The following is a 24119-nucleotide window of genomic DNA, read 5'->3' on the forward strand; positions in this document are numbered from 1 at the left end:
GTCAACGTCAACGATGAACGATCGGAAAATTTTATTGCCTGAAAAAATGAGGATGATAAAAATCTTCAATGAAAAATGACAAAAACACTGCTATTATACATAGACCAATATATCGGTAGATATTTAATCAGACAAAATTTGCAGCAAATGAGTCAATTTTCGAAAATCGGAGATAATCAAAGTTTTTTTAACCACGTTATAACTTTCTTTGTCAATAATTACCGTCAAACAATGTCGTAGACAAAACGAGAACAAAACAGCTCGCATTCTTGAACAAGCTCGACCAAAACCTCCAATTACTAAAACGTTCATTGTCTTAATATCCTCCAAATTGTACAACTACGCTTGATTTGATCCAATAAGACGAGGGTCCTGAGAGGGATAATAAGCCCTCGGAGCGGCGTTGGGTGCGGGGCGACCTGGTCCACTGTTGACTGCGTAAGGTGACATGGCCAGGGCTGGTCCGGGGGGTAGAGGGGGTGGTGGACCACTGAGAGGAGGGGCAGTATTGGGGGGTTGCATCCGGAACACTGAAAAGGCAGCAATTTTAGCACAGATGACATGTTACTCGAGTTTTCTTCAAATTCGACAAATTCTTGATGGTCGGATTGAAACTCAAATTTCCTTGTTACAACGCCGATTACCAAGGTCCTTAATTTTGGGTCGTTACGAGCCACTAACTACTGACTGCTACTGAAATCGGCCGAGCTTTTGATGGTGCGCGGCAAAACATACCCGGCAGATTGCCGGAAAATAGCCGCCGTTGATTCCCACAACCCAAGATTGGGATTGAAAGAAGGGAAAAAACTAAACATAGCTGGCAGATTGCCAGAAAATAGCCGCAATAGATTCGTAGATCGGCAGTCTAAAAAAACAGTAAAAAAGACAGACCAAAAAAATAGTCTTTTCATTGAAGGCTGATCTGTTATATTTTGATTAAAAATCTGTATAAGTTATTGCTGCCTCTATTAGCTGATCTCAAATAACCTTCATTTAGAGTGATACACACCCATTTGACCTTATCTCTTTGAATTAAAGTAAATAAAAGTCAATTTCAAATTGAGGAAGTCATTTTTGAGAGTGAGGTAAGTCAAGTGTGACCAAAAATTTAATCACGCGCATGAACAAAAAAAACTCGCTCCACTAAGAGCGAAAAATGACGTTACACATGCAATTCAGTTGAAATTGCATGAACGAATAAACAAAAAGTGGCTGTGACGTCATATGGTCGTAACAAAAATCATGACGACGAAATAAAAAAAAACCAAGAGAAGGCCAATAATAGCCCCAGCTATCGCTGTGTGGCTATTAATAAAAAAAATTTTCGCACAGAAAAGCGAACTATTTTGATGTTATTTTGGAGCTGAACATACTCCTGTTTCGTAGTTAGATGACACAGTGGCTAGTATCAATACCAATAGGCATTAGAGATGGCAATTAAGAACAAAGTTCGTGTAACGGGCATCTAAAATCGGGCTTTATGGGTTTATCCCTTTTCTATTTCTGACTTCGTTTTTTAATACTGACCCTGATCAATTTGAATTGTTTTGCTGAGCAACCGATGTCTATTAGACTTTGAGCAGAATGAGAGAAGAGTGAAACGCGTAGAGAAGTCAAAGATTTCACGCAAAATGTTGAACAAGCTGTGAACTAATGTAAAGCGAAAAATTTTTATTCGACGAAGTAAAAAAACATAGCACGACAAGTAATGACGTACAAGTCAAAGAATTTCCATTGACTTAACAAAAAATAGACCTAAAACGGACTATGAGTGAATTGGGAAAACGATTTCGAAGAAAATCAGATAAAAAAATATAAAAATAAAAGTCAAAATGACGCATGTGAACAAAAAATCACTAGCGAGAAAGAAAAATTTGGTTCAAACAAAAAACTAGGCTTCCAATAAACTATGAATGGATTGGGAAAACCATTCAGAATAAAATCCGATCAAAAAATCGAAAAAGCAGTAAAAATCAAAGTGAAATTGAAGCATGTGAACAAAAAACAACTATCGAGAAAGCGAATTTTTGTTCAAAAGCCGTTTTCTCACTCAACTTTAACATTAGAGTGAAAAAAAATTCACCTCGCAAAACCACTCGCTTTTTAGCTTCACTTCCTGTTTCGGCGTGACCAAAATCACTACTCCAATTTAGACAGACAGTCTTAAACAGGCAGGATTTGAAAATGTTCTGTTGGAAGTTTTTTCGCTCCACTTCCTGTTTCGGCGTGACCAAAATTACTACTCCAATTTGACTTAAAAAATCATGAAAATGTGTGAACAGATATTGAAAAAAAGAGCGCCCCAATACAACTCGAATTGTAAAAAAATACGAGCGCTATAATAACCGACTGAGAAGCTGAGTCGGCTATTAATAACTCCTTGCGTTAAACTAATTGGCCCGAGCTACTAACCAAAGTAGTAAAAAACCTTGATATCCTGCTCGCCAGACCCAATTTGAGTATTTTAGAGTATTTAGAGCATTTACACAAAAAACAGCCAAACGTCACAGCACGGATAATAAAAGAAATCACGGAATTGCATTAACAGCAACTAACTGTCATTTTTTCAATCGAAAATTGTTACTTTTAAATGGAGATACTATTTAGGACATTGCAGGAGACAATATTTATGACAACTTCTCTATGAAATTGTGCCACAAAAAAGCTCAGCGAGAGATTTCTACGACCTAAAGAGCAGTGCAGTCTCTTCCTCTAATAAGGAATTGGAAATCAAAACGATTGTCGTACAAGAACAGTTTTTGTTTTTGTGCATGAGCTTGGCTTTCCTGTTCAAAATTAAACAACGGTTCTTCTGCTGATTTTCATTAGTGGATTTTAGAGACTCTGATACTTTAATGATTTCGCTTGATTAGAAAAATTACTAACTAGGACCAGGTCCAGGTGGTCGTAGGGGCGGCCTCATGTGACCTCCTGGCAATGTAGAAGGTCCGGCGACTGGTGGAGGTGGTGGCATGCTGGGAGGAGGAAGCGGAATATCATGTACAGCCGGTCCAGTACTGCTACTACTACTTGAAATTGTAGCGGGGTTATTTAGAACAAACTTTTTGGCTGCGGGTGCATCGTCCGACTTGTCCAGACTTTCACCTTCTCTAGTGCGGCTGGATGATTGAGTATCAGACCCAGATGGCATTGCGAAGTCTACAAAACACAAATAAAATTCTGGTTGGCCGTGATCAATGCATTTTCATTAAAAAAACATAGCTGGCGGTTGCAAAAAAATAGCCGCTATATCTTTGTATAGATTAGCAGTCTCGATAGGATGAAAAATACAGAAGACAAATTTATCTGCCGAGATTATTATAATTTGATTAGGAATATGTGTAACTTATTGCTGCTTCTATTACTTCAATTGGAGTGACACAATCCCAGTTAATCTTATCTCCTTGAATTAAGGTAAAGTCATTTTGAGAGTGAGGTAAGTGATGTGTGACCAAAAACTTAATCACGCGAATGAACAACTTGCCCCCACTCTAAGTGGAAAATGAGGTCACGCACACAATTCAGTCAAAATTGCATGGATTAATGATGAAGAAGTAGATTTGAAGTGTTCGTCATGTGGCCGACACAAAAATCTGGATGGCAACACAAAAAAAATAGCAGGAGAAATACCGACCTACATTTCAAAAAATTTTAACTGAATGAACAAAGAACTCACCCTAGAGAAAGGACTATGAACGGATTGAAAAAAAACTATTAGAAAAATTCTATCCAAAAACAATTTATAAACATAGCTGGCAGATTGCCAGAAAATAGCCGCAATAGATTTGTAGACCGGCAGTCTAAAAAAAAACAGTAAAAAAGACAGACCAAAAAAATTCGTCTTTTCATTGAAGGCTGATCTGTTATATTTTGATTAAAAAACGGTATAAGTTATTGCTGCCTCTATTAGCTGATCTCAAATAAACTTCATTTAGAGTGACACACACCCATTTGACCTTATCTCTTTGAATTAAAGTAAATAAAAGTCAATTTCAAAGTGAGGAAGTCATTTTTGAGAGTGAGGTAAGTCAAGTGTGACCAAAAATTTAATCACGCGCATGAACAAAAAAACTCGCTCCACTAAGAGCGAAAAATGACGTCACACATGCAATTCAGTTGAAATTGCATGAACGAATGAACAAAAAGTGGCTGTGACGTCATATGGTCGTAACAAAAATCATGACGACGAAATAAAAAAAAAACCAAGAGAAGGCCAATAATAGCCCCAGCTATCGCTGTGCGGCTATTAAACAGTTAAAATCAAAGTGAAATTGCGGCATATGAACCAAACCACCATTAGCAGGAAAACAAATTTTTGTTCACCGGTTTATCATTGTACTTCAAAATATGAGGGAAAAAATTCGCGCTGCAAAAACATTCTTTTTTTGCTCCACGTTTTGTTTCGTCGTGACCAAAATCACTTCACCAACTTCACTTCAAATATCACAGAAACAAGAACAGATTTTGTGCGAAGACAGCTAATCAAAGGAATTCAAATTCTTTGAGTAAAAAAATAGCAGGACAACTGAACTACAATCCAAAGAATTAATAAAATAATGAACTCAACGTCAACACTTTTTTCAGCAGCATCAAACTTTGACATTCAAAAAGCAGACATTCCTATATGTCAGTGAGTAGCCAGAAAACAGAAACAAACAAATACGGGCAAAAATCAATACTTCACAACAAATAGAGTGACAAAAAAAGTCAAATCAAAAAAGCATTAGCTTCCCATTGAGGGATTCAGTCAATTGCAATTAGGCACAATTATATCAAATCTAACAATTTATTAGTACTCAAGAGAAAAATCTCTGAAAACAGGAGTCCAACTGCCGTGCGAGCGAAAAAATCCAACTCAAAACCCGACCAGTTGTTCGAGCATCCAATTCTCACTCCCCTTTGAAGATAAGTTGAAAACAAAGCTTCAAATCTACTCACTTTTGGCTCCGTTTCTACCTCATCTTGACCAAAAATCAGAATTCCAATTGATATCACTATTTCTCATTGATATCAAAAAGACAGTAAACCAATAAAATCCACAAACCCAAGGCAAGGCCAGTAACAGCTCCAGCTATCGTTTTCAATAGTTACGAGGGAACATACATAAAAAATTTTAAAAATTCTAATCCGCCAATTCATTTAAGTCAAGAAGCTTTCTTTACAGCTTCATTTATAAGTATCTTCAGTGATTTCGATATGGCTGAGAAAATTAAATTTGGGTTTTAAGTTAAGTCAGGTTGGTTAAGTCAGGTTGGTTAAATCATAAACGGCTTACTATGATTAAAAAATTGTCGTATCATAACATGAGTTAACTCAAAACTTTATAAAACTTAAGCACAACAAAAAGTGAAATACAAACACCAGTTGGATTCATCTGCTTTCTGAGTTCTGAAGCCTGGAAAAGATGTAAAAACAGTGGCAGGTAACGAATAAAAAAATGAATATATCTTAAAAAATTAACACAAAGAAGTTTAAAAGCTGGAACCAAATATATGTTCACAAAAAAATTAAGTCCGTCAAAGATCACAGCCAAAGTTATCTTTTAAACTTTTGAAAAGCGCAGTGAAAAGAGTTACACCTCAAAATGCGACAAAAATGAAAACCCCAAAGGAATATATCAAACAAAGCGTCATCAATTCAAATGGATAACTCAAGTTTTTTTTTCAAAGTGCGTGTTATTTTGATACGATTCTGTAGACATACTCCTGTTTCTAACTGATACGATACAGGGATTTGCATAACGATGATAATTGAGACCTATAAGAACGCATCTGAAAATGGGCTTTATGGGTTTATGCCGTTTTTATTTTCGATTATTTTTATACAGCTTCTGTTAATTTCAGATTGCCTTGCTGAGCAACTGCTGTTTAAAAGCACTTTTCCCAGAATAAGCAAAGAATGAAACAAGATTATAGAAGTAAAAAAATGCAAAAAGTCGAAAAAGCGGCGAAATGAGGTAAAGCGAACCAAATTCTAATTGGACGACCTAAAAATACATATCAGGACAAGTCCAGGAAAACAATCCCAAGAATTGAAATAACTTATGACCTGAAAATTAATTTCACCGCATTAGAAGGTCAATAAGAACTGTTTGTTTTGATACTATTGAGGCTAAGCAACAAGTCCTCAAAAACAAAAAAAAACCATCAAGACAATCAATTTTAATTTTTGAAAAGACGGGATTAAAGTAAAAAAAATAACTTCTATGGACTCAAAAACCAATTATATTCGCTGATTTTTCATTTTCACCTGTCATAAAATTGTCAATAAACCTGTCACTGATGATATTCAATTATACGACAACAAAAAATTTCCAATTTTTGCAAATAAACTCGAAACAATTTTTGAAGGCAAAGTGTAAAAGCCAGAGAAGGCAAAAGCTACCGACTTATACAATTACTTCGAAAAACTGAATCCTCCTTGGCAACGGATGAGACCTTTCAGTATTGAGATTGAGGGAAAGACAGTCATCAGTACAAAATCCAACAAAACTAAAAAACTCCCTAAAATTTTTTTAAAAAACAAACAACGCGTAAGTCAAAGAGAGCAATAGCTATTAACTGAAAAGACTATTTGCATTAATTTAAGTTTTCTTAGCAACCAAAAAGACTGTACTGACAGTAATGATACTGATACTAAGCGATAAAACAACAAAGTTAACAAAAACTAACAATAAAAAAAATTAGGTAATATTTCTTGAAAATAATTAGTATCAAAGTCATAGAAAAATTAAGCTTTGAACAGAAACGATAAAACAGATAAAATTAACACTAGGAACAATCGATGAGACCTGTCCCTAATGAGATTAAATGATAAAACAAAAAAATACAACAAACAATAGCATAACTGAAAAATTTCTTCAAAATTTTGGAGAGAAAGTAGTGACGAAGTCAAGAAAACTGCTAGCTATTAACTCGAACCAGTAATCAGGTTCTTTTAAGCATCATTAGCAACCAATTAGACCAGTCATTGATGATACTAAGTGATAAGACAACAGACTTTTATAAAGTCGGCAAAGTCATTTTATGACAACAAAGTGTTAAAGTCAAAAAGTTTTAGCTGCCCCTTGATGAATTCAAGCAGTCTAAAAATAGGCGGAATTAGAACACATATGTATAGTATTAAAAGCACTCAAGGAGAAGAAACACTGAAAATAGGAGTCAACTTGACGCACGTGAAAATTCCCTCACAAATTGAAAATTTGTTCAAACACCAGTTTCTCACTCCACTTGAAAGGTAGTTGAGAAAAGTTTCACTTCACTTGAAAGTTAGTTTAAGGTGTCGAAATCACACCCTAAACCTACTCGATTTTTCGCCCCCTTTAATACTTCAGCGTGACTAAAATCACTACTCTAAATGACTTCTCACTGACGTGAAAAACTCGGAAAAGCGCGAACAGATCTTAAAAGACAGAACACCAATATAATCCAAATACTTTGGATTGCAATAAATAAATAGGCGCTCTATAATAGCCGGGTGACAAGATGAGGGCGACTATTAAAAACAAAACATAATTACCGTCGACAAAATTGCTCTCGCGATGGGCTGTAGCTAGCTTGGGCATTGCAAGGCTATCAGGGCGGTAGCAGTTCGAAGCCTACCAAAAACTTTAAATAGCCCTTTACGCCACGAAATTTTACATACTCTTTGCGCCCACCCAAAACTCTCAAAAAAATGAGACGTAACGCCTTTTACCAGTTCATCGCCTCAGGTCAGACCACAAAAGGTCAGATCACTCAAGCGAGCAAAAGAACATTGAAGAAAACGATCAAGCGGCAAGTTTGCATCAAAAAGGAGAGCGCCCAAAATAATAGCCGTTCGGAGGCTGACAGCGTCGCAAGGCTGACACACGTTCGGAGGCTGACAGCGTCATAATAGCCGTTCGCTGGTTGAATCTCAAGGTTGACACACGTTCACAATAATTGCTTAACACTTCGTTCGATAGCCATTAGCAATTTCAAAAATTCAGGCAATACAAAAATTTTAAACAGTTTTAAGAAACATTGCTTTAAATACCAATAAAAACTACAGCTATATTACAACCTACAGATACTTAGAACAATCAACCATTAGAAAACCATTAAAACTTGTTAATAATCGCGAAAGAAAACCTGTCAACGGTTATTTGGAAAACAATGTAGTCTGGCTTAAATGGAACACAGCCGCCAGATTGCTGTAAAATAGCCACCGTTGACGCGCTTGATGCACATCGGGATTGAAACAGAAAGAGGAAAATGAAAGAAGAGATAAAATGACCGATTTTTTTCTGTTTTTTTTCTGTGTCAAAAAGCTCTAACTTTGCATGCAGTTTCAGTTAGATTCCAACACTATACCTAATTCAGCTTATAAACTGAAACCTTATATGCTCAATATCAATGTCACCTAGCAAATACTCTAATGAACTTTGATAACTTAATTCTCAATGACTTAATGACCGGCCTTATCGGTTTATCCCGTCTCTTTAGATTTTGCTCTTTTGACTTTGACAGTATTCAACACAAATCGTAATTCAATGCGTGAAAAAATTTAAAACCCATTCAGTTGAAGCAGTGAGTGCAATAAATCAGAAGACAAACGCGATGTAAAACAAAAAGTGATCAAAAGGTAAAGCTAAAAAACATAGCCGTCAGATTGCCGGAAAATAGCCCCGATAGACGCTTGTGGCCTTCCAAAGAATTGAAACAACTAAAGAAAACATAACCGACTAAACGTCGGAAGAATTGCTCTTGAACGACTAGTGGGAGCTCTAATCAATTGCAGCCTGCTTGAGTCGGGGGGGGGGTGGAGGGGAGCCTAAAGGAGACAAAAAAGTTCTATAGTGGGCTTCAAATATCCACATTGGAGGTTAACATATACCACTATTAAGATATAAAGTAAAAAATGACACCAGTTTCGGCGCACTTTTCATTTGATTTTTAGTATTAAATTGCCGCCAATTGAGTTCAGCTGCTTGAAATTGTGATTGAGAGAGAATTTTAGATCACGCGAAACGCAAAAAGTCAAGGGCGCAAAAGTCAGTTGAAAAGTCAAAACCGTCAAGCAAAAATTTTGCATAAAAAAGACACACACGTCTACAATAAATGCTATGAACTACGTTCAAGAGCAATTAATAAGATACACAGATTGATCACTAGTCCCTTATTAGACCAATAGACTTGGGTTAGATTCGGACTGATATTTTTATGAGACACATACGCTCTACGAGGAAAAAGCACTAAGAGCGTTTTCAAAATTAATAATCGAAATCAAAAACTCACGACTCCAATACTCAAGAATTGGGGTATATGCGTTTGGCACTACTTAGATACACTATTGATCTTTAACTACTAAATTTTCATAAAATTTAAAGTTCATTAAGTGAGTTCAGAAGTCATTTTTTTGAGTAGAGTAAGTCACGCAGTTCACCTAAAAGCAGAACAAATGATGCCAAGCATACAAATTTCAACTGCAAAGCATAAGTCACTGAAAGTGAAAAAGTCAAGGGTCGCAAGAATCATCGATGGAGACGACGAATTAAAAAACATAGCAGGACAAGTCCTGAAATACAACTCGAAGAATTGAATAAAAAAATTAGAAGTACTCTGCCTATGCAGCAGATCAACTAAAAAATGCCAGCCAAAACACGCAAAATCAACAAATAAATTGAGAAACTAAAATAATCAAACAAACTAAACAAAAATATACTGCTAAAACTCTTAAGCTTTTACCCCTAAGGCGGAATTTGATCCCTTTAAATTTACCTATTTCAAAAATATGTTTAAAACCAATCGGTCCAGTATATCTGCAAGACCCCCAAAAAAAATTCCTTGGCCATTGAAGATCGATTAACTTGACAATGACCGAAAATATTTTTAAAAATTGAAATCAATTGCAAATTTTTATGAAATGTTGCTAAAAACCGTGATATTAATATATTCGGAATCATTTCTGTGTCTCTAGAAGCTATTCAGTAACCATAAAAAATTCATTGCCTCAAAGATCGATAGGTAATGGTTTTTAGAAATAAGTTTCAAAAATAAAATCGTTCTATAAAATGTTGAAAGCCATTCAATTGCCCCGAGCAAGTAATTAATAACATGCTATCAAGCCCTGAATGGGTTTACTTGGTTACTGAGACAAAAATGATTTAAAGACAAATGCTTTAAAAAAACTGGAAAAAAATTTCAAATTTTACCAAAAAAATTCTAATATTCGAAGAGTTAAATTTTGAAAAACAAATCCATTGAAGCTAACAACATTGCAGTAACTTTTTATCAGACCGTCGAATAGGTTTTCTGGCTCTTGAGAATGGAAAAAAATCAAAAATTTACAAAAAAATAGAAAACCCTAAAAAAATTGCAGATTTTATCAAAAAATTGCAGAAATTCGAGACAATAAAAAGTTGAAAACCAATCCATTGCTACTAGAAACTATTCAATGCCCTATTATCCAACCCTAAAGGAGAATCCCTGGCACTTGAAGCAGTAAAACCACAAAAACTTACAAAAATGTTCAAAAAACTTGAAAAAAATAGCAAAAATTAGTATCATTTTGCGTGTTTGTGTTTGTAGTACAAAACCTATAGCTCATAAAATGGTCATAACAGGTAATTTTGTCTCGCAAAAGGTCTTTTCAACTTTTAAAACCTTTAACCTAAGACTAATCAAACAAAAAACTCAAAAAATCACAAAAAAAACATGAAAAATTGGACCATTTTAAGCCCAAAAACTGTTAACCTGTTAACCTCCCAAATGACCTGTTAACCTTGAATTAAGGCCATCCCAGCAGCTGCAACACTCTAAGCACTTGAAGGACTACTAAAGCCCACTTTCGGCCTCTAATGAAACTTAATGCCCGCTGGGCTTTACCTGTTTATCCTGTTTTGAAAGATCAAAGTCATTGAAAAAATGTGTGAACACATCTTAAAAAAACACACAGCGCCCCAATACAATTCAAATTCTTTGAATTGTAAAAAAAGTCCTGACGTACAATTCAGAGAATTTTCATTGACTAAACAAAAAAATAGACCTAAAACGAACTATGAGTGAATCGGGAAAACGATTTCGAAGAAAATCAGTTAAAAAAATTAATAAAAAAAACAAAGTCAAAATGCCGCATGTGAACAAAAACCACTAGCGAGAAAGAGAAATTTGGTTCAAACAAAAAAAACTAGGCTTGCAATGAACAAAAAAAAACTAGGCTTGCAATGAACGATGAATGGATTGGGAAAACTATTCCGAAAAAAATTCGATCCAAAAATTCGAAAGATCAGTAAAAATCAAAGTGAAATTTCCGCATGAGAACAAAAAAACCACTATCGAGAAAGCGAATTTTTGTTCAAAAGCCGTTTTTTCACTCTACTTTAAAATTAGAGCAAAAAAATTTCACGCCGCAAAACCACTCGCTTTTTAGCTTCACTTCCTGTTTCGGCGTGACCAAAATCACTACTCCAATTTAGACAGACAGTCTTAAACAGGCAGGATTTGAAAATGTTCTGTTGGAAGAAAAGCCTCTTAGAATATTGCCTGACAGACCAACTACTTAGATTAGAAAACTTAGAAGAAAGTTCACTCAGGCTTATGTCCCAAGCTTTTCCGGTAATACAAATTTTTACTGAATTTATTCTCGCGACTCGCTAACAGATCATAACGATAGAGAACAGCAAAAGTTAATTCTTGGCTTCTAATATCGAAGACAACCCTCATAAATCTAGGCTTTGCTTGAACAAATAATACATGCCTGATCACTTTCCACCAAAACTCACAGCTAAAGCCAATTTTAACACTGCTTACATTTTGTAGCATCAATATTTTGAATGTCTTGGACCCTTTTATTCTAAATACACGTTTTTTTGTTAAGTTCTTTGTAAGATACCTGGCAATCCTGGTACCGGTTCGTAATTGGGCACACTATGCAACCCCATAATTGTCTCTTTACTGCTCGCAGCTCCTTGTGGTTTCCCCCATCTCACGTTCACTCGCTGGCCTTTGATGATGAGCTTTCCAAACAGCGCCTCGGCTGCTTGCTCGGCCGCGAATCTAGTCGTGAATTGTAGAAATGCACACTGTTGTTTCGGGGCTATTGATATCGACCTGATTTCTCCAAACTGATAGCAAACATCTCTGCAATAAAAACAAGGGTGTGAATCGGACAGATCAGAAACGATGTTCAGCGACATTTTGTCAGGCATTTCAAATGCTTTGATCACTCCTCCATCATTTCAGGTAAAAGACACTGCCATCAAAGAACTATAACCTATTCAGGCGGACTTGGCGCATTAATTAACCTTGTGTTTGTGCCCGTGGGTTCTCTCCCCCCCCCCCCCCCCGGCCCATTTGTAAATAACTGACAAAAAACACGTTCGTGTCAAATATGCAGCTACTATGCTGGGGAGGGCACAAACCGAAAAGATCCTATTTAACATGTAAAGAAATCATGTAATTTAAATGTAACATGTAATGTAAAAAAAACTATATCAAGGTTCCCTTTTCTATTACCAATTACTAGATGAAAAATCCTGTTTTGGGACCAAAACAGCTTGCATTCTATCAACATCCAGAACTAATTATCAAATTCTTTTTATTTCAGGTTATCATATTTCGAGAGCGAAACTGTTACCATAAAAATCAATAACACAAGTCTTCACTCGCGCGGTGTCTGATGATTTTTCAAGATGTTAGTTCGAAACACATTTGATCTCATGCTTTTGGAATTTTTTATTGAAAAACAAAATGGAGACTGATCCGGTTCTGAAGTCTGATAATTAAAATTCAAGATAAGATTGAAATCAACCCGCGCAAAAAAACAGGACCAAAGTGGCACCTGTTCTATCTACACAGTGGCACATGTTCTAATGTAAGCTAGAACTACACCAAAAATATCGTATCTGTACCTTGTAACTAACCTAAAATTACCCTAAAGGTTTACCAAAAGGATCTTAAACATACCCGGCAGATTGCCGGAAAATAGCCGCCGGTGATTCCAATAAGCATGATTGGGATTGAACGAATAGAATATATTGAAAAAAAGATTTTTGTACAAAAATATTTTTTAAGTCCGATTTATTTTGATGGCATTTCGTAGTTGAACATACTTCTGTTTCTTAGAGAGAGGCTACAGGGGCTACTATCAACACCAATAAGCATTAGAGGTGGTAACTAAGACTTATAGGAACGACGTTCAAATAGCGGGCATCTATAAAATTGGGCTTTATGGGTTTATCCCGTAAAAAGCTTATATCTCGAGCCGATACCCGGTTCTCGATCAATCATTCAAATATTTTGTGTCTAATTCTGACCTGATGTCGCTTTCAACAATTCCGTCTGTGATGTTTCCCATATAGAGAGTAGTGATGCTAATGTCTTCAGGTTTCTCCAACTTGGGCAGGTTTGATGCTCTGTTGAGTAGCTTCTTAGCTACAGGATCGTTCCGCCCAAAGTATCGATCTTTGATGTTTTGATGAGCGAGTGGGTCGTCAGGGTCAGTTGGCTTCTCGTGCCTGAAATACAATATTTTGCCATATTAAAGAGATGAAAAGGGCAATCAGATTTTAAGAAGCCAGCCGAAGAGTCGTCTCGAACAGAAACCTAGAAATCAACTACCACAAAACTCTAGTGAAAAGTAACTTCTTTTTCAAGAAACCGATCACCAAAATATGTTAGCTACAATAAACAAGAAATTAAAACAGCGCACTGTAAAAAAACTGCCTTATTGTAACCGATAAAACTGCAGAAATTCGAAACATACCCGGCAGATTGCCGGAAAATAGCCGCCGTTGATTCCAATAAGCATGATTGGGATTGAAAGAATAGAAGATATGGAAAAGATTTTTGAAGAAAAACATTTTTAAGTCCGATTTATTTTGATGGCATTTCGTAGTTGAACATACTTCTGTTTCTTAGAGAGAGGCTACAGGGGCTACTATCAATAGCAATAAGCAAGAGATGGTTACCAAGAGATGGTAACTAAGACTTATAGGAACGTTCAAATAGCGGGCATCTAAAATTGGGCTTTTTATGGGTTTATCCCGTTTCTATTTCTGACTTCAATTTTTTATTCTGACTCTGTTCATTTTGAATTGCTTTGCTGAGCAACTGATGTTCAACTTCACTTTTAGCAGAATGAGAGAAGAGAGAAACTAGCCTAGAGAAGTCAAAACATTTCACGCAAAATGCTGAAAAAGCGGCAAAATGGTAAAGCGAAAAAAAGTTCGACGAAGTAAAAAAAATAGGAGCGCTATAAAAGCCGGCTGAGAAGATGAGGGCGGCTATTAATAAAACAGGATAAAATTCCCAACATGAATCGATCACAACGACTCGAATACTTTTGCAATATTCCAGAGGTGCAATTATGCAACTATAAAAAGCTAAAAATTCATTCAAAGTTTAAATCGAAGTAATAGTTGTTTTAAATGATTAACAGGAGAAAATCAATGGTTAGTTTAAGAGTCCGTTTTTTCTATCATAAATTATTAACAATTATTGAACAAAAAGTTTTCTTACATCGATCAACTGCAACTAGTCAGTCACAGAATAGTTGCACCGTTGCGGTCTACTGTGGCTAAATCTACCTTTAGTCAACTAATATTCAACATTGCCAGAAAATAGCCGCAATAGCTTTGTAGATCTGGTGTCTCAAAAAAAACAGTAAGACAGACCAAAAAAATTCGTCTTTTCATTGAAGGCTGATATGTTATATTTTGATTAAAAATCTGGACAAGTTTTCGCTGCCTCTATTAGCTGCTCTCTAATAACCTTCATTTAGAGTGACACACACCCACTTGACCTTATCTCTTTGAATTAAAGTAAATAAAAGACAATTTCAAAGTGATGAAGTCAATTTTGGGAGTGAGGTAAGTCAAGCGTGACCAAAAAGTTAATCATGCAAATGAACAAAAAAAACTCGCTCCACTAGGAGCGAAAAATGACGTCACACACGCACTTCAGTTGAAATTGCATGAACGAATGAACAAAAAGCAGATTTGAAGTGGTTGTGACGTCATATGGTCGAAACAAAAATCGCGACGACGAAATAAAAAACAGCAGTACAAGTCCTGACGTAGAATTTTCATTGACAGAACAAAAACTAGACCTAGAACAGAGTATGATTGAATTACGAAAACCACTTCTAAAAATTAGATAAAACAGAAAATCAAAACAATGCATTAGAAAAAAACAATTGCCAGAAAAAAAATTTGGTTCAAATAAAAAAAAACTAGGCCTAGAATGAACTATAAATGGATTGGGAAAACCATTTGGAAAAAAAATCCGATCCAAAAAATTGAAAACAGAAAATCAAAGTGAAATTGCCGCATGTGAACAAAACACCACTAGCGAGAAAGCCAATTTTTTTTTCAAACACCGTTTTCTCACTACTTTAAAACTAGAATGAAAAAATTTCACGCCGTAAAACTACTTGCTTTTTCGCTCCATTTCCTGTTTCGGCGTGACCAAAATCACTACTCCAATTTGACTTCAAAAATCATAAAAATGTGTGAAGATCTTAAAAAAGACAGCTCCCCAATACAATTCATTCTTTGAATTTTAAAAACCAAGAGAAGGCCAATAATAGCCCCAGCGGCTATTAACAAGTAAACTTCAGCTGGCACAACATTTAATTGTTGAGTGAAACATTTATCGCATAAAAAAACTAAAAATTCGAGCCAAATCAGAAATGCACCATTGACAGCAAATGAGCGTAAAGATGATCGCTATTACTAAACAGGTGAGGAGTGAGCAAATGGTCGTCAGGATCTAAGACAATGGCGAAGGAAAAAACATAGTTAGAATACTTAAAAAAACGAACCAACAATTCTGAACCAATGAGGTTTTTCATTATTCATTCCCCGACCACACGCATTCTCAAATAATTTTGAGTTGATAGTTGATGTACCTAAAAGTAATTCTTTTCGGTGACTCGGGAAATGATTGACCGGCAAGACCTATTTCGGTCAAACGTATGAACACATCAAACAATTAACCCCCCCCCCCCCAGAAACAAAAACGAAATTGAAGCTTCTAACTATGAACATGGCTGCATATACCTACCGCGAATGAGCCAGTGAAAGCCTTGTTCACTGTGCTCAGAATCACTGAAAACTGTCAACCTATTAGCATGTAATCTATTAGGTGGACCACATACCATTTTTCCGCTTACCAAAAAAGAAGATTTTCAACATTAAAAAATTCAAAATTTTGCAATGCAGTCTTCGGAAACGATACCTACAACGGACTTGAATGGATTGTAAAACTTTTTGTAAAAATCCGATCAAAAAAATTGAAAGTAAAAAACAGTAAAAATCAATCCCAAGAAAGCAAATTTTGGTTCGAAGTTTTCTCTCTACTATAAAATTCAGACAGAAAATCTGTCCGAAATCAGGAAAATGTTGAGAACAGATACTTAAAAACACTTTAAGTTCGAATACTTAAAAAACGAACCAACAATTCTGAACAAATGAGGTTTTTCATCATTATTCATCTCCGGACCACACACACTCCCCATTAAACTTGAGTTGATATGTGATGTACCTAAAAATCATTTTTTCCAGTGACTCGGGTACTGATTGAACGGCAAGACCTCTTTCGGTCAAACGTGTCAAAACATTAAACTATTAACCCCCCAACCCCTAGAATCCAAAACGATATTGAAACTTCGTACTATGAACATGAGTGCATATACCTACCGCAAATGGGCAAGTGAAAGGTTTGTTCACTGTGCTGAAAAGCACTGAAAACTGTCACTCTATTAGCATGTAATCTATTAGGTGGACCACTGACCATTTTTCCGCTTACCAAAAATAAAAATTTTCAATGTCAAAAAATTCAAAATTTTGCAATGCAGTCATCGGAAACGATACCTACAATGGACTATAAATGGATTTTAAAACTTTGTAAAATATCCGATCAAAAAAATTGAAAACAGTAAAAATCAAAAGTCAAATTGCCGAATGTGAACAAAAATACACTCGAGAGAAAGCGAATTTTGGTTCGAAGTTTTCTCACTCTACTTTAAAAACCAGAAACAAAATTTGTCTTCAAAAATCAGGAAAATAAGAGAACAGATCCTTAAAAACAGACCGATTAAATCCCGCATGTGAAAACCTCGCCTGTCGTTTGAGAGCTTTTCGCCTGACGTTACTCGGTTATGTTGAAATATTTTTTGTTGAGAAATAACATAAATTGGGAATTTTAAAACTGTTCATGTTTTTGCAGTTTTTCGATAATCGTCGACAAGTATCTTATCCTACGGTGACTTTCCTTCTGTTTTGAGCATTTTAAGACTCTTTTTTGCCTAACTGAATTTCTTTGACTTCATGTGCCTTTGCATTACAAAAGATTCGTTTTTTTTCTCTTCGGGTCGTTTTCGGATTTATTCAGTCTGTTTTTTTAAGGATCTGTCTTCTCTTATTTTCGTGATTTTTGACACCAAATTTTTCTTTCTAGTTCTTAAAGTAGAGTGAGACAACTTCTAACCAAAATTCGCTTTCTCGCGAGTGTATTTTTGTTCACAGGTGGGATCACAAGCGGCAATCACATGCGGGAAGAGAACAAAAAAAAACGAACTTTTTGTAATCCAAAGGCACCTGAAGCCAAAGAAATTCACTTAGGCAAAAAAGAGTCTGAAATGGCTCAAAACAGAAGGAAAGTAACAGTAGGCTAAGAAACTTGTCGAAGATTATCGAAAAACTGCAAAAACATGAACAGTTTAGATATTCTCAATTTATGTCATTCCTCAACAAAAAATGTTTTAACAAAACCGACCAACGTCGGTCGGAAAGCTATCAAATGACAAGCGAGCGGTTTGCTTCGTCAGTAGCTAGGCACAGTTTAGTGAGACTAGCTTTAGCTTAATTGAAGGGCCGAAAGTGAGCGCAGCGAAAGGGTGCACCAGGAGAGGGCTGATGAGGTGGCAAGTGGGGGGTCCCAAAACCGATTCTGTGAATCGCATACTTGAAGACTACTGAGCTGAAAGGCTCTAAGCGCACTTAAAATCCGCTGGCGCCACCTGTTTATCCCGTTTTTGAGGACAAAAAGTCAGACAAAAAATTGGTCAAGCAAAAAAATTGCATTAAAAAGACCTGGAGGACTGATATAATTGCTACAAACTTCGTTTGAGAGCAATTAATAACAAAAACTGTATTAACTTGGCATCTAAAAACTTAAGAAATAAGCGCCTTTTTAAATCCTACTTGAGGCAGTAAAACAAACTAAGAAGTGGAAAATGGCTAAATTTCTGTAATGGCTCAAAAAAATTAACTGTAAAACCTAAAAATTAGCTAACAAAATCATATTAAATAGCAGAAACAATCAAACTATGATTCAAAAAACCTTAAAATTACATCTGAACAAAAAAATGGCTCATAATCTCTTGAAAACAGCGGTAGGAACAAATAACCGGTCTCTTTTCGCTCCACTCGCTAATGTTGTTCGACGTCCAAACCACTCAAAATTTTCCAAGAGTTTCATTTCCTGCATCAAATTTTACTGCAATAAAAAACATAACTGACCGATTGCCAGAAAATATCCGCATCAATAGCTTCGTAGATCTGCAGTCTCAAAAACGCAGTAAAAACAGACCAACAATTCTGAACAAATGAGGTTTTTCATCATTATTCATTTCCGGACCACACGCATTCCCCATTAAACTTGAGTTGATAGTTGATGTACCTAAAAATCATTTTTTCCAGTGACTCGGGTACTGATTGAACGCCAAGACCTCTTTCGGCCAAACGTGTCCAAACATTAACTATTAACCCCCCAACCCCTAGAATCCAAAACGATGTTGAAGCTTCGTACTATGAACATGAGTGCATATACCTACCGCAAATGGGCACGTGCAAGGTTTGTTAACTGTGCTGAAAAGCACTGAAAACTGTCATTCTATTAGCATTAATCTATTAGGTGGACCACTGACCATTTTTCCGCTTATCGAAAATTTTCAATGTCAAATTTTCAAAAATTTTCAATGTCAAAAAATTCAAAATTTTGCAATGCAGTAATCGGAAACGATACCTACAATGAACTATAAATGAATTTTAAAACTTTGTAAAATATCGGATCAAAAAAATTGAAAACAGTAAAAATCAAAAGTCAAATCGCCGAATGTGAACAAAAATACACTCGAGAGAAAGCGAATTTTGGTTCGAAGTTTTCTCACTCTACTTTAAAAACCAGAAAGAAAAATTTGTCGTCAAAAATCAGGAAAATAGGAGAACAGATCCTTAAAAAAACAGACCGAATAAATCCCGCATGTAAAAACCTCGCCTGTCGTTTGAGAGCTTTTCGCCCGACGTTAGTTGGCTATGCTGAAATATTTTTTGAGAAAAAACTTAAATTGAGAATTTTTAAACTGTTCATGTTTTTGCAGTTTTTCGATAATCTTCGACAAGTTTCTTAGCATACTGTGACTTTCCTTCTGTTTTGAGCCATTTCAGACTCTTTTTGCCTAAGTGAATTTCCTTGGCTTCATGTGCCTTTGGATTACAAGAAATTCGTTTTTTTTTTCTCTTCGGGTCGTTTTCGGATTTCTTCAGTCTGTTTTTGTTTTTTTAAGGATCTGTTCTCTTATTTTCGTGATTTTGACACCAAAGTTTTCTTTCTAGTTTTTAAAGTGGAGTGAGACAACTTCTAACCAAAATTCACTTTCTCGCGAGTGTATTTTTGTTCACATGTGGGATCACATGCGGGAAGAGATTTAAAAAAACGAACTTTTTGTAATGCAAAGGCACATAAAATTCAGTTAGGCAAAAAAGAGTCTTAAAATGCTCAAAACAGGAGGAAAGTCACAGTAGGATAAGAAACTTGTCTAAGATCATCGAAAAACTGCAAAAACATGAACAGTTTAGATATTCTCAATTTACGTCATTCCTCAACAAAAAATATTTTAACAAAACCGACCAACGTCGGTCGAAAAGCTCTCAAACGACAGGCGAGCGGTTTGCTTTGTCAGTAGCTAGGCACAGTTTAGTGAGACTAGCTTTAGCTTAATTGGAGGGGCGAAAGTGAGCGCAGCGAAAGGGGGTGCACCAGGAGAGGAATGATGGGGTGGCAACAGTGGGGGTCCAAAACAGATTCTGTGAATCCCATATTTGAAGACTACTGAGCTGAAAGGCTCTAAGCGCACTCAATATCCGCTGGCGCCACCTGTTTATCCCGTTTTTGAGGACAAAAAGTCAGACAAAAAATTGGTCAAGCAAAAAAATCGCATAAAAAAAGACCTACAGGACTAATATAATTGCTACAAACTTCGTTTGAAAGCAATTAATACGAAAAACTGTATTAACTTGGCATCTTAAAACTTAAGAAATAAGCGCCTTTTTAAATTCTACTTGAGGCAGTAAAACAAACTAAGAAGTGGAAAGTTGCTAAATTTCTGTTATGGCTCAAAAAAAATTAGCTGTAAAACCTAAAAATTAGCTAACAAAATCATATTAAATAGCAGAAACAATCAAACTATGATTCAAAAAACCTTAAAATCACATCTGAACAAAAAGATGGCTCATAATCTCTTGAAAACAGCGGTAGGAACAAATAACCGGTCTCTTTTCGCTCCACTCTCCAATGTTGTTCGACGTCCAAACCACTCAAAATTTTCCAAGAGTTTCATTTCCTGCATCAAATTTTACTGCAATAAAAAACATAACTGACCGATTGCCAGAAAATTGCCGCATCAATAGCTTCGTAGATCTGCAGTCTCAAAAACGCAGTAAAAAACAGACCAAAAAATTCATCTTTTCATTGAATCCCAGTTTAATCGATTGTATGTGTTTGCAGATTTCGATATTGCCATTTTTCTGAAACTCTAGCTACCAAATTGATAAAGACGTCATTATCAACTACATTTAAAAACGGCAAGACGAAAACTCATAACTATGGACAGAATGACGCTTGTTCATACATGGTTCTTCAAAATAATAAATATTCCGCATCACCGATCGTGGACGACGGAAAATTAAGTATTTCATCAACAATTTCCTCGTTCATAAGCAGACAACTGAATTCAATCTAAGCTAAGAGGCATCTGGTACAAAAAGAATAACGTGAAAAGCAATTAAACGGAAAGAGCAAGCTGAAAAATTTTTTTTCAAAAAGCTACATTAAGAATTGCCCCTCCCCAACACTGGATAAATATCGGCTGGTCAGGGGCTGGTTCAGCACTACGTCTTCATACAGCGTTTCGTATTGTTTAAATCTATTAATAAAATGATACTATACACAAACATCAGCATGTAAAAAAAGACCTAAAGTATTAGAAGACAAACAAGTAATGACAAAATTAGATGAGTCAAACTAACAGTCTCGTCTCCCTTCTTTAAGAACAGCTCGCATTGAAGCATCAACAATTTCGGGCCACCTAAGTGTGCTGGAGCCTCGAATGCAGAGGGTGGAACTCCTTAGCAGCAAACTTATTAAATAGTTTCAGCTTAATATGAAAATCCGGGTATCTTGGGTATTTGATTTTTAGAGACCGATGAACAATTTTAGGTGAACGATTTTTAGAGACCGGTATTGATATGGTATTCACGATGCAGGTTGCCTGTGCAATCTTTGAAAGCAATCAATATTTCCTTTGCGACAAGTTCTTGGCGATCGCAAATCTGCGTTCGCTGATCGAGTACTCAGCATTAACCCAGCCACAAACACGTTGAAAGATTTGAAATAATCAATTAAAAGGGGATCAATTGGTTTTAAGCGAGACATTATTTTCTGGCACGGCGTGATCAGCAATTGTGCCAGCAAAAACAACGGGAAGAACAACACAGCCTGTCTACCCAGCTAAAACAAAGCTGGCAGATTGCCAGAAAATAGCCGTAATAGCTTCGTAGATCTGCAGTCTTAAAAAAACAGTAAAAAAACAGACCAAAAAATTCGTCTTTTCATTGAAGGCTGATATGTTATATTTTGATTTAAAATCTGTATAAGTTTTTGCTGCCTCTATTAGCTGCTCTCAAATAACCTTTAATCAGAGTGACACACACCCATTTGACCTTATCTCTTTGAATTAAAGTGAATAAAAGTCAATTTCAAAGTGAGGACGTCATTTTTGAGAGTGAGGTAAGTCAAGTGTGACCAAAAATTCAATGACGCGAATGAACAAAAAACTCGCTCCACTAATAGCGAAAAATGACGTCACGCACGCACTTCAGTTGAAATTGCATGAACGAATGAACAAAAAGCATATTTGTGACGCCATATGGTCGTAACAAAAATCGCGACGACGAAATAAAAAAACCAAGCGACGAAATAAAAAAAAAACCAAGAGAAGGCCAATAATAGCCCCAGCTATCGCTGTGCGGCTATTAAAAGACACTCCAATACTCATCTTCGAGTCGTAAAAAGACGGCGCTCCCAGACAATTCAAATTCTCTTGAATTGTAAGAAATAGACGCACTATAATAGCCGGTTGAGAAGATGCGGGCGTCTAATAGCTACTAAATAACACTGCTTACCGATATGGACACTCCTCTCCTCGTTTGCACTCCCCCTTCACCCAAAAGGAACAAATATGAGGAAGATTTCTGCGGTAGTATGGCGTTGTACGTGCCAACTTCATCAGCATGTCATTAGGTTGACTAGCTTTGCCTTGCATCAAGGCCAGAGCTGGATTTGCGTCAGTACTTGATCCAAGCTAAAACGAAATAAACATAGTAATTTTAACATGAGTTAAGCATCATCGACTTAACATTGCAATCTTCAAACGGAAAAAGTGCCAAGATTCATTAGTGTTCTAATCCACGACAATCGTCATTTGGAAAAAGGACACTTACCATTTTCTCAGTGTTTTGTATATAGTATTCTCGATTGACAATGGATTTTGGCACTTCGTCTTTAGCCCCTATTGCCGTATCTCTCACTTGCACTGGAAGACCATATTCTAGGTCCAGCAAGCATGTCTGACAAATATTTTTGAGCTTGCAACAAGTCTGGCAGATTTCTGTTCTTTTGTATCGCATTTTTGCTCCTGGACACCATCGGAATATTGTAAAGGGTCTGGTACAGATTTTACAGGCATCTCCGTGCTTCTCTTTCAGCTAAAAAATTATATTGTATCACATCATTGACTACTAAGCTACAAGAAACTTCAGTATTATCTTGCATACCATCCGCATGTAAGGATTGTCTCCAAGACACGTCTGGCAGATGATTGGGAAGTCCTTAAATTACAAAATATATGCATCATTTTTTGATTTACAAGAAAAATTAAAGCGTGATTTTCAACTCCCATTACTCACAGCTTCTTCCCAATTTAATCGATTGTATGTGTTTGCAGATTTCGATATTGCCATTTTTCTGAAACACCAGCTACCAAATTGATGAAGACGTCATTATCAACTACATTTAAAAACGGCAAGACGAAAACGAAGACGATAACTATGGACAGAATGACGCTTGTTCATACATGGTTCTTCACAATATTAAATACCCCGCATCACCAATCGTGTATGAGGGAAAATTAAGTATTTCATCAACAATTTCGTCGTTCATTAGCAGACAATTGAATTCAATCTACGCTAAGAGGCATCTGGTACAGAAAGAATAATGTGAAAAGCAATTAATCGGAAAGAGCAAGCTGAATAATTTTTTTTCAAAAAGCTACATTAAGAATTGCCCCTCCCCAACACTGCACGAATATTGGTTGGTCCGGGGCTATTCCAGCACTACGTCTTCATAAAGCGTTTCGTATTGTTTAAATCTATTAATAAAATGAAGCTATACACAAACATCAGCATGTAAAAAAGACCTAAAGTAACATAGCCGGCAGATTGCCGGAATAGCTGCGAAAGAGTAGACCTGCGTGTCATATAATAGAAATAGAAACAGATCTAAATTGAAAAAAAAATCGACGCCGCTCAAAAAAACTAGGTAAAAAAACATTCAGCGATAAATTAATAAAGCTTGTTGAAATTCATTCCGCAGAAGCCTCTTATTAGGGACCTCTACTGCACAAATGAGTTCCTTTGACCTTAAACAAATTCCAATTAAACTTAAGTTTTAAAGTGCAAAAGTCATTTTATTGAGTGAGGTAAGTCACATATGATCAAAATCTAATCACGCAAATAACCTAAAAACGTTTGCTAAAGCGAGTGAGAAATGACGTCACGCGCGCAAATGCCGTTAGTGAGAGGATGAAGTCAGTCACAA

At 36.1% G+C, this 24119-nt stretch overlaps 1 protein-coding gene across 1 annotated transcript; it reads right to left on the reverse strand.

Annotated features, from left to right (window-relative positions):
* Positions 1-47: 47 nt before the first annotated feature.
* On the reverse strand, positions 48-23292 carry LOC142353626 (pre-mRNA-splicing factor RBM22-like). The gene is made up of 8 exons (XM_075405921.1): positions 23210-23292; positions 23078-23131; positions 22745-23008; positions 22427-22605; positions 13277-13477; positions 11854-12101; positions 2887-3159; positions 48-530 (listed from the first exon to the last, which is right to left on the reverse strand). The coding sequence occupies exons 1-8, from the start codon at positions 23261-23263 to the stop codon at positions 340-342; spliced, it is 1464 nt and encodes a 487-aa protein (XP_075262036.1). The 5' UTR covers positions 23264-23292; the 3' UTR covers positions 48-339.
* Positions 23293-24119: the final 827 nt, after the last annotated feature.

The sequence above is a fragment of the Convolutriloba macropyga genome, chromosome 14 (genome assembly GCF_964194025.1).
Source record: "Convolutriloba macropyga chromosome 14, txConMacr16.3, whole genome shotgun sequence".
NCBI lineage: Eukaryota > Metazoa > Xenacoelomorpha > Acoela > Convolutidae > Convolutriloba > Convolutriloba macropyga.

Bases quoted from the DNA above. Each gene is read 5' to 3' on its own strand.
- LOC142353626 (XM_075405921.1), bottom strand. From the start codon at position 23,263: ATGGCAATATCGAAATCTGCAAACACATACAATCGATTAAATTGGGAA. The intron at 23,009-23,077 runs GTATGCAAGATA...ATAATTTTTTAG, and splicing joins ACAATCCTTACATGCGGATG to CTGAAAGAGAAGCACGGAGA. The intron at 12,102-13,276 runs GTCAGAATTAGA...TTTTTATTGCAG, and splicing joins ATTGTTGAAAGCGACATCAG to AGATGTTTGCTATCAGTTTG.